This window comes from Euprymna scolopes, chromosome 44 (assembly GCF_053919585.1).
Source record: "Euprymna scolopes isolate OS-2025 chromosome 44, ASM5391958v1, whole genome shotgun sequence".
In the NCBI taxonomy this organism is placed as follows: domain Eukaryota; kingdom Metazoa; phylum Mollusca; class Cephalopoda; order Sepiida; family Sepiolidae; genus Euprymna; species Euprymna scolopes.
This window is the reverse complement of record NC_136525.1, coordinates 10,722,209-10,739,003: the sequence shown is the minus strand read 5'-3', so window position 1 is coordinate 10,739,003 and position 16,795 is coordinate 10,722,209. Positions and strand designations below refer to the sequence as shown.

At 28.9% G+C, this 16,795-nt stretch overlaps 1 protein-coding gene across 1 annotated transcript in view; it reads right to left on the bottom strand.

Moving 5' to 3' along the window:
- LOC145268689 (uncharacterized) overlaps positions 1–16,795 on the bottom strand; it is a 1,072,728-nt gene that overhangs the window by 698,637 nt on the left and 357,296 nt on the right. The window contains exons 55-60 of the mRNA XM_080124201.1: positions 15,547–15,576; positions 11,807–11,836; positions 9,351–9,380; positions 8,740–8,769; positions 4,690–4,719; positions 41–70 (exon numbers count right to left, since the gene is read on the bottom strand). Of these exons, the coding sequence (XP_079980327.1) occupies positions 41–70; positions 4,690–4,719; positions 8,740–8,769; positions 9,351–9,380; positions 11,807–11,836; positions 15,547–15,576 (180 nt within the window). The remainder of the gene's footprint in view (positions 1–40; positions 71–4,689; positions 4,720–8,739; positions 8,770–9,350; positions 9,381–11,806; positions 11,837–15,546; positions 15,577–16,795) is intronic.

The following is a 16,795-nucleotide window of genomic DNA, read 5'->3' as shown; positions in this document are numbered from 1 at the left end:
AACCCCTTAAGGACATTATAAAAAGAATATATCCACTCACCAGAAAATGTCTGCGTTTCAGTTGAAAATTCTGTGGAGAACGAACAAATATTTATATTTAAAAAATTGTCTTTGAAATATATTGCGATATTATACAAAATGGTTGTGGAATGCTTCCTTGACCAGTACATTACTCTCCTAAATATCATATCCAAATATGTAAGGTAGCCTCCCATAGAGGCCAATTTTTTATTTAAAATATAATGGAGCCTATGTTCGTAGAAATGTTATTAGTTTTTCTGCCATAAAAACTAATATTTTTTGCGACAACCAAAAAACATATCAGGAGAAACACATCAACAACGTTCATCTTCAATTTCATATAATATAAAACGATATATATATGAGTTCATAGTAAACGGACTCGCGCACATACAAAGTTTGTTTTTGTTTTTTACATAATAGCAGATAGATAGATAGGTAGGTAGATAGATAGATAGAAGCCACTTTTAGAATTATCTTATTTCTTTCAACAGGCCAGAAAAGCAGCATAAATAAAACAGCTGCCAAAGCAAAATGTTTAGGAATAAATCCCGCCAATAATAAAAAGTGCTTATGAACGAAACCCTCTTAAAAGGTTTATAAAATGATTAATTCGATTCGATGGTACACAAATCATTTTTTTTTACTTTTTAATTCACTATTAAAACTGAAATGACCTTGTAACGAGTGATGTAACCCACTTTCCGGTTTAGGACACCCGGTTGCGCATGCGCGCATAAACATTAACCCATAACGTAAACAAATAAACACAAATCGCACTCGTGCACACACACGCAAAGTTATTTTTATATAACGATAAATAGATAGATAGATAGATAGATAGATAGATAGATAGATAGATATAAGCCACTTTTAGACTTATCTGATTTGTTTGTTCCACAATAAAGTTCTAAAACAACAAGCCAGAAAAGCAGCATAAATAAAACAGCGGACAAAAAGAAATATTTAGGAATAAATCCCGCCAATAATAAAAAGTGGTAATAAACGAAAATCTTTTCAAAAAAAAAGTTTATGATTAATTCGATTCTAGCTAATAGTACACATTTTCTTTTTGTTTACTTTTGAATTATCTATTATAAAATCCATAGTAAGCTAATATATATACATATTAAATAGAATCGGTAAAGAACGAATCATTGTAAAAGAAAAGTTGTATAATATGAAAAGATAAGAAAGAGATATTCAACATTTAATCAAATTTATTTATTTTAATTTGAGATTTGATATATATTCCGCTATACAATAAATTTGTTTAAAAAACAACACAAAAAGCAAAAATGTCTAGAAGAAAAGATCAATAATAATATATAAGCCGGCTGTATAATAATAAAATATAATAATATATAAACTGGCTGTATAATAATAAAATATAATAATATATAAACTGGCTGTATAATAATAAAATATAATAATATATAAACTGGCTGTATAATAATAAAATATAATAATATATAAACTGGCTGTATAATAATAAAATATAATAATATATAAACTGGCTGTATAATAATAAAATATAATAATATATAAACTGGCTGTATAATAAAAAATAATAATATATAAACTGGCTGTATAATAATAAAATATAATAATATATAAACTGGATGTATAATAATAAAATATAATAATATATAAACTGGCTGTATAATAATGAAATATAATAATATATAAACTGGCTGTATAATAATAAAATATAATAATATATAAACTGGATGTATAATAATAAAATATAATAATATATAAACTGGATGTATAATAATAAAATATAATAATATATAAACTGGCTGTATAATAATAAAATATAATAATATATAAACTGGCTGTATAATAAAAAATAATAATATATAAACTGGATGTATAATAATAAAATATAATAATATATAAACTGGCTGTATAATAATAAAATATAATAATATATAAACTGGCTGTATAATAATAAAATATAATAATATATAAACTGGCTGTATAATAATGGAATATAATAATATATAAACCGGCTGTATAATAATGAAATATAATAATATATTAACCGGCTGTATAATAATAAAATACAATAATATATAAACTGGCTGTATAATAATAAAATATAATAATATATAAACTGGTTGTATAATAATAAATACGGAAGCTGCATGAACTAAAATATAATATTTAATCTATTTTACGACCGGGCTACGCCAGCCGGCCTGCTAGCATATATATATATATATATATATATATATATATATATATATATATATATATATATATATATATATATATATATATATATATATATATATATATTCAATAGACTCGGTAAAGAACAAACCATCGTAATATAAAAGTTGCATAACATAGAAAGACAAGAAAAGATAAATACATATTCAACATTAAATCAAATAATCGAATTTGTTTAGCCTTATTTGAGATTTGATAAATTCGTTATACAAAAAAATGTTAAAAAAAAAAACAACACAAAACAAAACAAAAAAGAAGAAAAGATCAAATAACGCCAGAGTTAAAAAAGCAGAAGACAATTGGAGACAAAATGACATCAACTCACCATTAAAACAAATTTATTTAGATTATTTGAGGTTTATTTTATTATTAAGTTAATAATAATGACAATTAATTATGAAATAAATCTTAAATAATCAAAATAAATTTGTTTTTATGTTGAAGCGATGTTGTTATTTTGCATCCAATTGTCTTCTGCTTGTGACTTTTGGCGTCTTTTGATTCTTTTTTTTTGTTTTTTTTACAAATTAATTGTATAATTTGTAAAAAACAACACAGAAGAAGAAGCCGAGAATACAAATACATCATCGAAAATTTGTAGCATTAAAAACACAAAACAGTTTCATAAAACAAAATACGAAATTCCCAGAAATAAATCATTTCAAGAATAAAACCTGATAAACAAAATATTTCCTAAAATCCAAAAACAAAAAAAAAAAAAAAGATAGGAAATTTTAAAATATTTTTAAAAAAAACGAAAAAAGCAGACACAAAATATAAAATTGCGTAAACAAGAAATTAAAAAAAAAAATATTAGACGAAAAGCTCAAAAGACGCCAAATATAAGAAAACAGAGATAAAAGAGGAAAATAATCGGAGACAAAATGACACCATCATTCAAAGTTGTCCATTTCAAAACTCATCTCATTATGAGGAAGTCTAGAATCAATATAAGACGCACTATACAATAAACATTTGAAAACAAACCAGAAGACAAGTAATACATATCCAATTTTATTTGAAACAAATACAAATTGGGTTTTTAGTTTTAAAAACGTCTATATGCTCTAAGTATATTAGCGCCATTACGATGTAATCTACAATATGTTTCTGAGTCATGTCCAGTTTTTTCAATCTTCAAGGTATACTATAAAACATCTACAAAAAATGCAATTTTCCCTAGCTTTACATAACAATGACTTTTAACTATATATAACTTTCTACTCGACGAATTTCCGTAACTTTTGGATACACTATTTTTGACATGACAAGTTATATTGTCCATTTCAAAACTCATCTCATTATGTGGAGGTCTAGTATAAATATTAGACGTACTATACAATAAACATTTGATAAAAAATATAAATTGTGTTTTTAGTATTAAAAAGAAGCTATATGCTCTAAATATGTTAGCCGCCATTACGATGTAATCTACAAGATGCTTTCTGAGTTATGTCCCGTTTTTGCAGTCTTTACTGTCTACTCTAAAACATCAATATAAAAAAAAAAAATTTCCTAGTTGTCTATAAAAATGACTTTTAACTATAAATAACTTTCTACTCAACAAATTTTCGTAATTTGGGGATATATTACTATTTTCGATATAACAAGTAAAGATTATTGCTTTTGTTCTAAAGGACATATTTTTAAAACATCAATTAGTCGCCTCTTTTTGTATACACAGCGCAGAATCAATATAAGACGCACAGTACAATAAACATTTGAAAACAAAACAGAAGACAAGAAATACATATCAAATTTTATTTGAAACAAACATGAATTGCGTTTTTACTTTTAAAAATATCTATATGCTAGCCGCCATTACAGTGTAATCTACAATATGCTTTCTGAGTCGGGTCCCGTTTTTTCCGTCTTCACGGTCTACTATAAAACATCCACAAAAAAATGCAATTTTTCCCTAATTTTCCATGAAAAAAAACTTAACTATATATAACTTTCTACTCGACGAATTTTCGTAACTTTTGGATATATTACTATTTTCGACATGACAAGTAATTGATTTTGCTTACAAGGAGATATTTTAAAAACATCGATTTGTCGCATATCTTTGTATAAACACGGCAGAATCCATATAAGACGAACAGTACGAATAATATTTGACAAAACCAACAGACAGGACAGGAAATACGTATTCAACTTCATTCGAAACAACTATAAATTACATAAGCCACTTTTAGAATTTTCTGATTAATTTGTTCCACAAAAAAAGCCGTAAAACAACATGGAAGGCCGTAGCAAACAAAAAAACATCAATAAAACAGCTGCTAAAATAAAACATTTTGGAATAAATCCAACCAAGAACAGAAACTGATGATAAATAAAATGTCTTTCCAAGAGGCAAAATAAACAAAAAGGAAAGACGTTTCTTATCTGGAAAGTTTTATTCCTAAAAAGCAACAAAAAACTTACCAACAACAGTTTCAGATTCACCAGTTTGTTCTGTAGTAATAAGTAAAAGTATTTACGTCAATATTATCAACAATATTTAATTATATGGCGAAATTATCAATAATATTTAATTATATGGCGATATTATCAATAATATTTAATTATATGGCGATATTATCAATAATATTTAATTATATGGCGATATTATCAATAATATTTAATTACATGGCGATATTATCAATAATATTGAATTATATGGCGAAATTATCAATAATATTGAATTATATGGCGATATTATCAATAATATTTAATTATATGGCGAAATTATCAATAATATTTAATTATATGGCGAAATTATCAACAATATTTAATTATATGGCGATATTATCAACAATATTTTATTATATGGCGAAATTATCAATAATATTTAATTATATGGCGAAATTATCAATAATATTTAATTATATGGCGAAATTATCAATAATATTTAATTATATGGTGAAATTATTAATAATATTTAATTATATGGCAAAATTATCAATAAATATTTAATTATATGGCGATATTGTTATTATCTTAATTATTATCTTAATATAAATATTATGTAAAATTCTATCTTGATATTTTCAATAATTATATATTTAATATATTTTGATCATGAAATGATTTCATTTCGCTTTTTCTTTTTACTAACGAATATAATTTTCACACTTTTGTTTTGCTAGCTTCTGAAACGCACAGATTTTGCACGACACCATATCTTCTGGGGCCCAAAAACGTAAACACATGAAACAATAAATGTGCAATATTTTAAATTCTATTATTTTTAGCCGCGCACGTGCGTGGAATATCGAATAATTCCCGGTTCACATGGAACAGGGATATTTGTTGCGTATTATTCTTGGTAGAAGACAATTTATAGCTCACAGGCTCTCGGGCTTATAGTAAATCTAACAATTTCTCGGCTAAAATCGACACACTTTTCTCAAAGCTTCCTACTCTACAACTCGACACTTATGAAAGCTTCAAACTTCAAAGCTCGACACAATGTTGTCAAAACTTCCAACTTCAAAACTCGACACAATGTTGTCAAAACTTCCAACTTCAAAACTCGACACAATGTTGTCAAAACTTCCAACTTCAAAACTCGACACAATGTTGTCAAAACTTCCAACTTCAAAACTCGACACAATGTTGTCAAAACTTCCAACTTCAAAACTCGACACAATGTTGTCAAAACTTCCAACTTCAAAACTCGACACAATGTTGTCAAAACTTCCAACTTCAAAACTCGACACAATGTTGTCAAAACTTCCAACTTCAAAACTCGACACAATGTTGTCAAAACTTCCAACTTCAAAACTCGACACAATGTTGTCAAAACTTCCAACTTCAAAACTCGACACAATGTTGTCAAAACTTCCAACTTCAAAACTCGACACAATGTTGTCAAAACTTCCAACTTCAAAACTCGACACAATGTTGTCAAAACTTCCAACTTCAAAACTCGACACAATGTTGTCAAAACTTCCAACTTCAAAACTCGACACAATGTTGTCAAAACTTCCAACTTCAAAACTCGACACAATGTTGTCAAAACTTCCAACTTCAAAACTCGACACAATGTTGTCAAAACTTCCAACTTCAAAACTCGACACAATGTTGTCAAAACTTCCAACTTCAAAACTCGACACAATGTTGTCAAAACTTCCAACTTCAAAACTCGACACAATGTTGTCAAAACTTCCAACTTCAAAACTCGACACAATGTTGTCAAAACTTCCAACTTCAAAACTCGACACAATGTTGTCAAAACTTCCAACTTCAAAACTCGACACAATGTTGTCAAAACTTCCAACTTCAAAACTCGACACAATGTTGTCAAAACTTCCAACTTCAAAACTCGACACAATGTTGTCAAAACTTCCAACTTCAAAACTCGACACAATGTTGTCAAAACTTCCAACTTCAAAACTCGACACAATGTTGTCAAAACTTCCAACTTCAAAACTCGACACAATGTTGTCAAAACTTCCAACTTCAAAGCTCGACACAATGTTGTCAAAACTTCCAACTTCAAAACTCGACACAATGTTGTCAAAACTTCCAACTTCAAAACTCGACACAATGTTGTCAAAACTTCCAACTTCAAAACTCGACACAATGTTGTCAAAACTTCCAACTTCAAAACTCGACACAATGTTGTCAAAACTTCCAACTTCAAAACTCGACACAATGTTGTCAAAACTTCCAACTTCAAAACTCGACACAATGTTGTCAAAACTTCCAACTTCAAAACTCGACACAATGTTGTCAAAACTTCCAACTTCAAAACTCGACACAATGTTGTCAAAACTTCCAACTTCAAAACTCGACACAATGTTGTCAAAACTTCCAACTTCAAAACTCGACACAATGTTGTCAAAACTTCCAACTTCAAAACTCGACACAATGTTGTCAAAACTTCCAACTTCAAAACTCGACACAATGTTGTCAAAACTTCCAACTTCAAAACTCGACACAATGTTGTCAAAACTTCCAACTTCAAAACTCGACACAATGTTGTCAAAACTTCCAACTTCAAAACTCGACACAATGTTGTCAAAACTTCCAACTTCAAAACTCGACACAATGTTGTCAAAACTTCCAACTTCAAAACTCGACACAATGTTGTCAAAACTTCCAACTTCAAAACTCGACACAATGTTGTCAAAACTTCCAACTTCAAAGCTCGACACAATGTTGTCAAAACTTCCAACTTCAAAACTCGACACAATGTTGTCAAAACTTCCAACTTCAAAACTCGACACAATGTTGTCAAAACTTCCAACTTCAAAACTCGACACAATGTTGTCAAAACTTCCAACTTCAAAACTCGACACAATGTTGTCAAAACTTCCAACTTCAAAACTCGACACAATGTTGTCAAAACTTCCAACTTCAAAACTCGACACAATGTTGTCAAAACTTCCAACTTCAAAACTCGACACAATGTTGTCAAAACTTCCAACTTCAAAACTCGACACAATGTTGTCAAAACTTCCAACTTCAAAACTCGACACAATGTTGTCAAAACTTCCAACTTCAAAACTCGACGTGCTTTCAAGTTGCCTTGCACACGACTACGTACGTAGCACGCCTTCTTCAAACTCGTTCCCCTATTCGCTTCAGTTTTATTCACCTGTCTGCGTTGCCCACGTGACCGTCAACAATAAAAACGAGTGTCGCCATTTTTACCATTTCTATCTTCTTTTTTGCCACACGTTGAAGCACGCACACAACATGTTAGCCAAGTAAGTTACGATTTTCCCTACAGTTTTCTAGACAGATACGACACCGCATGTGATTGCAAAATTGTGTTAAAACAAAGACACTTAGTTTATTAACAGTTTGTCTAGGACAAACATTAAAATCGATAAACAGACATTTAAAACAAAAAGATTACATTTGTTATTATTACAAAAAAAAAATGTTATCAAATTGCTTATCCTTAATTGACTTCTTTAGTTTAAAGAAAATTTTCGAAAACTGAGTGTCGGCACATGCTAGCCAAGTAAGTTAGGATTTTCCTTACAGTTTTCTAGACAAATAACTCGACTGGTTTTTAAGTTGAATTGTACACGACTACATACGTAGCACGCTTTCTTCCAACTCGTTCCCCTATGCGTCCGTTTTTATTCATCTGTCTGCATCGCCCACGTGACCGTCAACAATAAAACAACTGAGTGTCGCCATTTTACCATTTCTTTCTTTTTTTTGTTTTTGTTACACAACTGACCCGTTGAAGCACGCACACAACATGCTAGCTAAGTAAGTTACGATTTTCCCTACAGTTTTCATACAAATACGACAACGCATGTGTCAAAATTCAAAAGATAATTGCAAAATTGTGCTAAAACAAAGACCTTTAACTTATTAATATATTATTATTAGTCAAGGACAGACATTAAAATCAATAAAGAGACATATTATATAAGATTACACTTGTTCTTATTAAAATAATTGTTATTAAATTGCTTATTCTTAATTGACTTTTAGTTTAAAGAAAATTTTCCAAAACATTTCACTCACCAGAACGTGATTCTGTTTCCGCAGACCACCCTGAAGACAGGCAAACAAACAATTTCAAATATCGTATATCGATTATTCGTAATATGACAATACATTACAAGAATTCTCAATATGATAAAACACAAATATCGAGTTGTTAACTTGAATCAAGCAAAGAAATTAAAAATCAGAAATTTAAACATAGAAGACAATGGTGGAACTAATGTCTCAAAAAGATAAAATTATATAAAAAAAAGAGTATTTATATTTATTTCTGTACTTCCAAATAGAAGATTGCATTCTCCAGTTTACAGTCCGATTAAAGGGAAATAATTTGAATATTACTAACGTTAAGTAACGAATATAGTTTATATAAGGTTTTCATTATCTGAATTTGATGAAATCATTATACAGATACGAAGTTTTAACTATGTTTTGTCAATCGCATATGTTAGGTAACCATAAAATAAAATGCATACAAATCAGTAAATATTACAGATATAGTTATAAGAGTAAATGTTAAATATCCAAAAATACAATAAAATACACGAATTGCCAGGACAAAAAAAAAAATAAAGAGCGACGCTCTGTAATCAACAAATAATGATTTATTTCGAAAAACAGAAACTCACCAAATGTGGTTTCCGATTCCACTGGATGTTCTGAAGAGAATTTTGAAATAAAAGATTCAGTTTTTTTTGTTTGTTTTGTTTGGATTTTTCAAAATAAAATATAAGTTTTCATTTATATACAGTAATCTTATTTGAAAGTCAGTATTAACAATTATATAGTCTTTTAATATGAATATTTAAAATTATATAGTTTTTTAATATGAATATTAACAATTATGTTTTTATATGAATATTTCAAATTACATGATCTTTTAATTTAAGTATTAACAATTATATGGTCTTTACATTTGAATATTAACACTTATATAATATGTTACTTCAAATATTAATAAATATATGGTTTTTTAATCTGAATATTAGCAATTATATGGTTTGTTTATATGTATATTTAAAATTATATAGTCTTTTAATGTGAATATTTAAAATTTTATAATCTTAATATGAATATTAAAAACTATACAGTCTTTTAATGAATTTTTAAAATTATATAGTCTTTTAATGTGAATATAAACACTTATATGGTCTTCTCAATGTGGATATTAACAATTATATGGTCTTTTAATGTGAATATTAGCAATTATATAGACTATGTATGATCTTCAAAAGTCGATATTATTTATTATCTGGGCTTTTCATGTAGATATTAACAATTATATAGTCGTTTAATGTAGATATTAATAATTATATAGTCATTTAATGTAGATATTAATTATATAGTCTTTAGGGATAAATATACAGGACTTCTTTTATTTTCGATACTGACAATTGTTATTTCAATGAATACAGATAATTATATGGTCATTTATATTATATAGTCGCTAAGTAAAATTACGAATTCGGAATAGGAGCATGTGAGCGAGAAAAAAAAACTTAGATAGTTATGATTTAAAAAACGAATATTTGTGATTTACGTTATAAATATTCATGAGTTTAATAGTAATCGGATCTTTAAATCAACCGTCAGCCAAATAGGCAATCCCGTTCTAGTCCAGATATTCTAAGTATAATCTCTGACCTTTTATACCAAGCACTGGATAAGGTAGGGGAGGGGAGGGAAGTAGGCCTAGATATATCTAAGGCTTTTGACAAGGTATGGCACGATGGTCTTCTCATGAAAATCCTGTGGTATTACTGGACGAATGCTTAGCATAATTAGATCCTTCTTAAATGAGAGACGAATCCAGGTTGCCGTCGATGGGAATACGTCCAAAAAAAAAATGATATAAATGCGGGTGTACCCCAGGGATCGATCCTTGGGCCTTTATTATTTTTGATAGTCGTAAATGAATTCTGGTAAAATTGTCTCTGAGATGGGTATATTTGCCGACGGCACCACGTTCTATAGCAGGCACGTGGGGAAAACTAATGAGCACATATCTAAAGTAATGGCCGAAACCCTAGAGGAAGATCTTCAGTTTGTAGTGGAATGGAGTAAAAAATGGATGGTAACGTTCAACGCTGCCAAAACAAAGCTTGTTTCCTTTAATAATTACATGAAACCTTACCAGCCAACAATAGCTATGGCTAGAGATATTTTACCTGAGAGCACTTCGTTCAAGCTCCTTGGCTTAACGTTCACAGGAAACATGAGTTGGAATAGATACATCGAGAGCATTGCCAAGGCTGCTGCAAAGAAGTTGGGCTCCCTCTATCGTGCTAGAAAGTATCCTGTAAATCTAAAAAGCCACTATTCGCCCATGTATGGAGTACTGCTGTCACATTTGGGTTGGTGCATCTGCTACTAGTCTCTCTCTCTCCTGGACAGGGTCCAAAAGAGAGTCGCCAACCTAATAGGTCCTGAACTGTCATCCGAACTTCAGTCCCTGTCCCACCGATGAAATGTTGCAGCCCTATTTTACAAGTATTTTAATGGTGGATGCTCTGACGAACTACAAACACTTGTACCCCCTTGACGGAAATACTCCCGACAAACAGCAAAGTCCCACCCCTACACAGGTGAGATCCCTAGATGCAAGAAAGCATTTTACTCTAATAGTTTCTTCTCCAGAACTGCAGGAATTTGGAATTCTCTTCTAGTTTCCTGCTTCCCTAACTGTACTGACATGCAGAAGTTCAAGTGTAATGGGAACAGACATCTTGCTGCTAAACTCCCTACACAGTACTCCTGGAACTTAGGTCCCTGATAGTAGCCCCCCGAAATCAGAGTGGCAATATGCTTTGTTTGGGGTGAAAATGTAATAAAATAAATAATAAAATTAACCGCTGATAAAAAAAAAATTCCCTCTAATTATTTGTTTGGAGAAAAGTTAATAATACAAAGTACAAAACTAAAAAATTATTTTGAAAAAATCTTTTAACCCTGTTTGAATGGAAAACTTTACCAAAATAAACGTTTTCAAAAATATGTTAAAAATTAAAAATAACGCAAAAACTAATAGTTCTGAGACAACCCTCTAACCGGTTACGGACATTATAATAAGAATATATCCACTCACCAGAAAGTGTCTGTGTTTCAGTTGAAAATTCTGTGAAGAATGAACAAATATTTATATTTAAAAAATTGTCTTTGAAATATATTGCGATATTATACAAAATGGTTTTGGAAAGATTCTTTGATCAGTACGTTAAGCTCCTAAATATCATATCCAAATATGTAAGGTAGCCTCCCATAGAGGCCAATTCTATATTCAAAATTTAATGGACTCTATGTCAATATACTCATATTTGGTGCATGTTATTCGTTTCTCTGTCATAAAAATATCAGAAGAAACACATTAACAACGTTCATCTTCAATTTAATATAATCATCCGCATCAAACAAAACAAGAAATTTAAAATTCCTTATATAATAATAAAAAAGGACATTCCGATACAAAACCTATTTAAGAACACTGCCAGGCACATAAAGTACCTTCGTGTGAAATTTAATAAAAATCGGCACAGACATTTTCGAGTCCATAGGAAACAGACTCGCGCGCACACACACAAAGTTATTTTTATATAATAGCAGATAGCTATCTATATATCTAGCTAGCTAGATAGATAGATAGATAGATAGATAAATGCCACTTTTAGAATTATTTGATTTCTTTATTCCACAAGAAAGTTCTAAAACAACAGGCCGGAAAAGCAGCATCAGTAAAACAGTTGCTAAAGAGACATGTTGAGGATTAAATCCTATCAATAATAAAAACTGATAAATAGGGCTATGACAACAGCATATTCTTTTCCTTGTTTTGATTCTCAGGTATATATCCATTGATATCTTATGCTTTTTTATATAGAGTGATCGTTGATTAATCGTGTCTAACTCTGCGGGATATATACTCGAGAGTAATAACAATGAAAAGAATATGCGGTTGTCATTGATAATGAATAAAAATCTTTCAAAAAAAATTTATTATATGATAAATTGGATCGTATCTGATGGTATAAAAATCATATATATATATATATATATATATATATATATATATATATATATATCACTTTTGAATTCACTATTATATATCAAGCATAATATAATAATATATAGTGATCTGGCTGTATAATAAAATATAATAATATATAGCAAACTGGCTGTATAATAAGATATAATAATATATAGTGAACTGGCTATATAATAAAATATAATAATATATAAACTGACTGTATAATAATAAAATATAATAATATATAAACTGGCTGTATAATAATAAAATATAATAATATATAAACTGGCTGTATAATAATAAATACAGAAGCTGCATGAACTAAAATATAATATTTAATCTATTTTACGACCGGGCTGCGCCAGCCGGCCTGCTAGTATATATATATATATATATATATATATATATATATATATATATATATATATATATTCAATAGAATCGGTAAAGAACAAACCATCGTAATATAAAAGTTGTATAACAGAAAGACAAAAAAAAAGATAAATACATATTCAACATTAAATCAAATAATCGAATTTATTTAGCTTAATTTGAGATTTGATGAATTCGTTATACAAAAAAATGTGTTAAAAAAAACAACACAAAAAAAAAACAAAAAAGAAGAAAAGATCAAAAGTTGCCAAAGTTAAAAAGCAGAGACAGTTCGAGACAAAATGGCGTCAAGTAAACATTAAAACAAATTTATATAGATTATTTGAAATTCATTTCTTTAAGTTACACAACAAATTTGTAAAAAAACAACACAGAAGGCCAAAGATGACGAGAAATACAAGGACACCATCGAAAATATTTGTAACATAAAAACACAAAACAGTTGCATAAAGCGAAATACAACATTCCCAGAAATAAATCACTTCAAGAATAGAAAATTGATAAATAAAACTATTTCCTAGTGGCAAAAAAAAAGTAGAAACGCTTAAAATATATATTAAGCAAAAAAAAAAAAAAAAAAAAAAAAAAACGAAAAAAGCGAACCGAAAATATGAAATTGCGTAAACAAGAAATTAAAAAAAAATATTAGAAGAAAAGCTCAAAAGACGCCAATTATAAGAAAACATAGATAAAAGAGGAAAATAATCGGAGACAAAATGACACCATCAATCAAAGTTGTCCATTTCAAAACTCATCTCATTATGAGGAAGTCTAGCATCAATATAAGACGCATTATACAATAAACATTTGCAAAAAAAAAAAAAACGGGAGGCAATAAATAGATATCCAACTTCTATGGAAACAAATATAAATTGTGTTTGTTATTTCTAAAAAATATATATGGTCTAAATATGTTGGCCGCCATTACGATGTAATCTACAATATGTTTTCTGAGTCATATCCCGTTTTTTTTTTGTTTTTTTTTTTCAATCTTCTAAAGCATCTATATTAAAAAAAAAAATACATTTTCCATAAAAATGACTTCACTATAAATAATTTTCTACTCGAAGAATTTTCCTAACTTTTGGATATGTTATTATGTGCGCCATGAAAAGTAAGTAATATTGATTTTGCACAACAGGAGATGATTTTAAACATCGATTTGTCGCCTCTCTTTGTATAAGCACCCAAGAATCAACACGCAGGATAAGAAATACATATTTAGCTTCATCCTAAACAAATATGAATTACATAAACCACTTTTAGAATTATCTGATAGAGAGAAAGATAGATAGATAGATATATAGTGTTGTGGTGGCACCCACTAATTTACATATGTGGATAATATTACACATAAATAGCAAGACTCGGTTAGTTTGAGTGTGTGTTAACCAGAAGCCACCAAAGGCCGAGCCGAGAGCAGATATGTTCTCCAGCCAAGACTCTCTTACCTGACAACCATTATGTAAATATACTGTAAATATACTTTTCCTAATACACTTCTTATTGATCTACCTTTGTTTTGTTGAGTCTTCATTTGTATTGCCTTATACGTTATTTGGTTCAACCTGCAAACATAACAGTTGGCGAGGGAGATGAACGTCAAACATGATAGATAGATAGATAGATAGATAGATAGATGGATAGAAAGAAGATATAAGCCACTTTTAGAATTATCCGATTTCTTTGTTCCATAACCAAGTTCTAAAACAACAGGCCAAAAAAGCAGCGTAAAGAAAACAGCTGCTATACCGAAATGTTTAGGAATAAATCCTGCTAATAATAAAACCGATAATGAACGAAAATCTTTCCGAAAGGCAGCAATCTAAAATATGCTTTCTGGGTTATGTCCCATATTTTCAATCTTCACTGTCTAATCTAAAATATCTATTTAAAAAAAACCCTGCAAATTTCCCTAATTCTCCATTAAAATGACTTAACTATAAATAACTTTCAACTCGATAAATTTTCTTAACTTTTGGATATATTACTCTTTTCGACATGAAAATAAGTAATATTGATTTTTGATTAAGAGGAAATATTTATAAACTATCGATTTGTCGCCTATCTTTGTATAAACCCGCCAGAATCAATATAATACGTACGAACAGTACAAAATAAAATTGACAAAACACACATGACAGGAAATAAGCCACTTTTAGAATTTTCTGATTAATTTGTTCCACAAAAAAAGCTGTAAAACAACATGGAAGGCCATAGAAGACAAGAAACATCAATAAAACATCAATAAAACATCAATAAAACAGCTGCTAAAACGAAATCTTTTGGAATAAATCCTGCCAAGAAAAGAAACTGATGATAAATAAAAAGGTCCTTCCAAGAGGCAAAAAAGGAAAGACGTTTCTTATCTGGAAAGTTTTATTCCGAAAAACAATTAAAAAAAAAATTACCAACAATAGTTTCAGATTCACCAGTTTGTTCTGTTGTAATAAGTAAAAATATTCACGTCAAACTATTTTGTCTGTAATTATTTTATCGAAATTATGTGTTTCCATATCAATCATATTACAACAAATAGAACGTAGTTGTCACTAATTCGATTCCATAATTTCCTATATTAATTCCGACGTCCTGACTCTCACAAATCTAACATAAATAAAACAACTGCTAAAACGAAATACTATAACATTATCTGAAATCGTGTTTTGAAATTACAAATATTATAAACATAATAAAATAAAGCCGATTTGTTCCCCCTAATTTCGGACATAATACACACGCTACATATACTTCCAATATGATTACGACTCCAGTTAGTAACTGATGCACGTTTCCAGAACGTAATTGTCACTAATTAGAATTCATAATTTCCTATATTAGTTCCGATCGTCCTGACTCTCACAAATCTAACAGAAATAAAACAACTGCTAAAACGAAATGCTATAACATTATCTGAAATCGTAAGTAGGGCTATGACAACAGCATATTCTTTTCATTGTTTTGACTCGAATATATATCCGACATAGTTAATCAACCGAGACCCACACCACTCTATATAAAAGCATATAAGATATTAACGGATACACACTCGAGAGTCAAAACAATGAAAAGAATATGCTGTTGTCCTAGCCCTAATTATCACTAATATTGTCTTGATATTATAAATAAGATAATCTTAAAGTAGATCGTGAGATCTATATAGATAATAAAATAAATCTAGTTTATATATATATATATATATATATATATATATATATATATATATAAAGAGAGAGAGAGAGAGAGAATAAGTTATCTTCCAAAATTCATGATGTTGACCGTCTTATAATCATCTCTTTAATTCAGTTGACTTATACAATTCTTGACAGTATCTGTTTCATAGCGCAAAATCAATCACTTAATTATTATATCAATCAGTGAATCTATTATGTCCTTAACTCATCAGAAGAAATAGCAACAATCAATCCGTCAAAAGGAATTGAAGTGTGATTTGGCATGATTAAAATCCGAAAATTGGAAGAGAAGCTGCAAATACCTTATATATATATATATATATATATATATATATATATATATATATATATATATATATATAAGCTTTGGTTTCGGTTCAAGCTGATGCATCCAAGTCATATGGATATATTTTTTTATTTTTGAAATCGCAACTTAATAATATATAAGAATCTACAGAAAATTGAC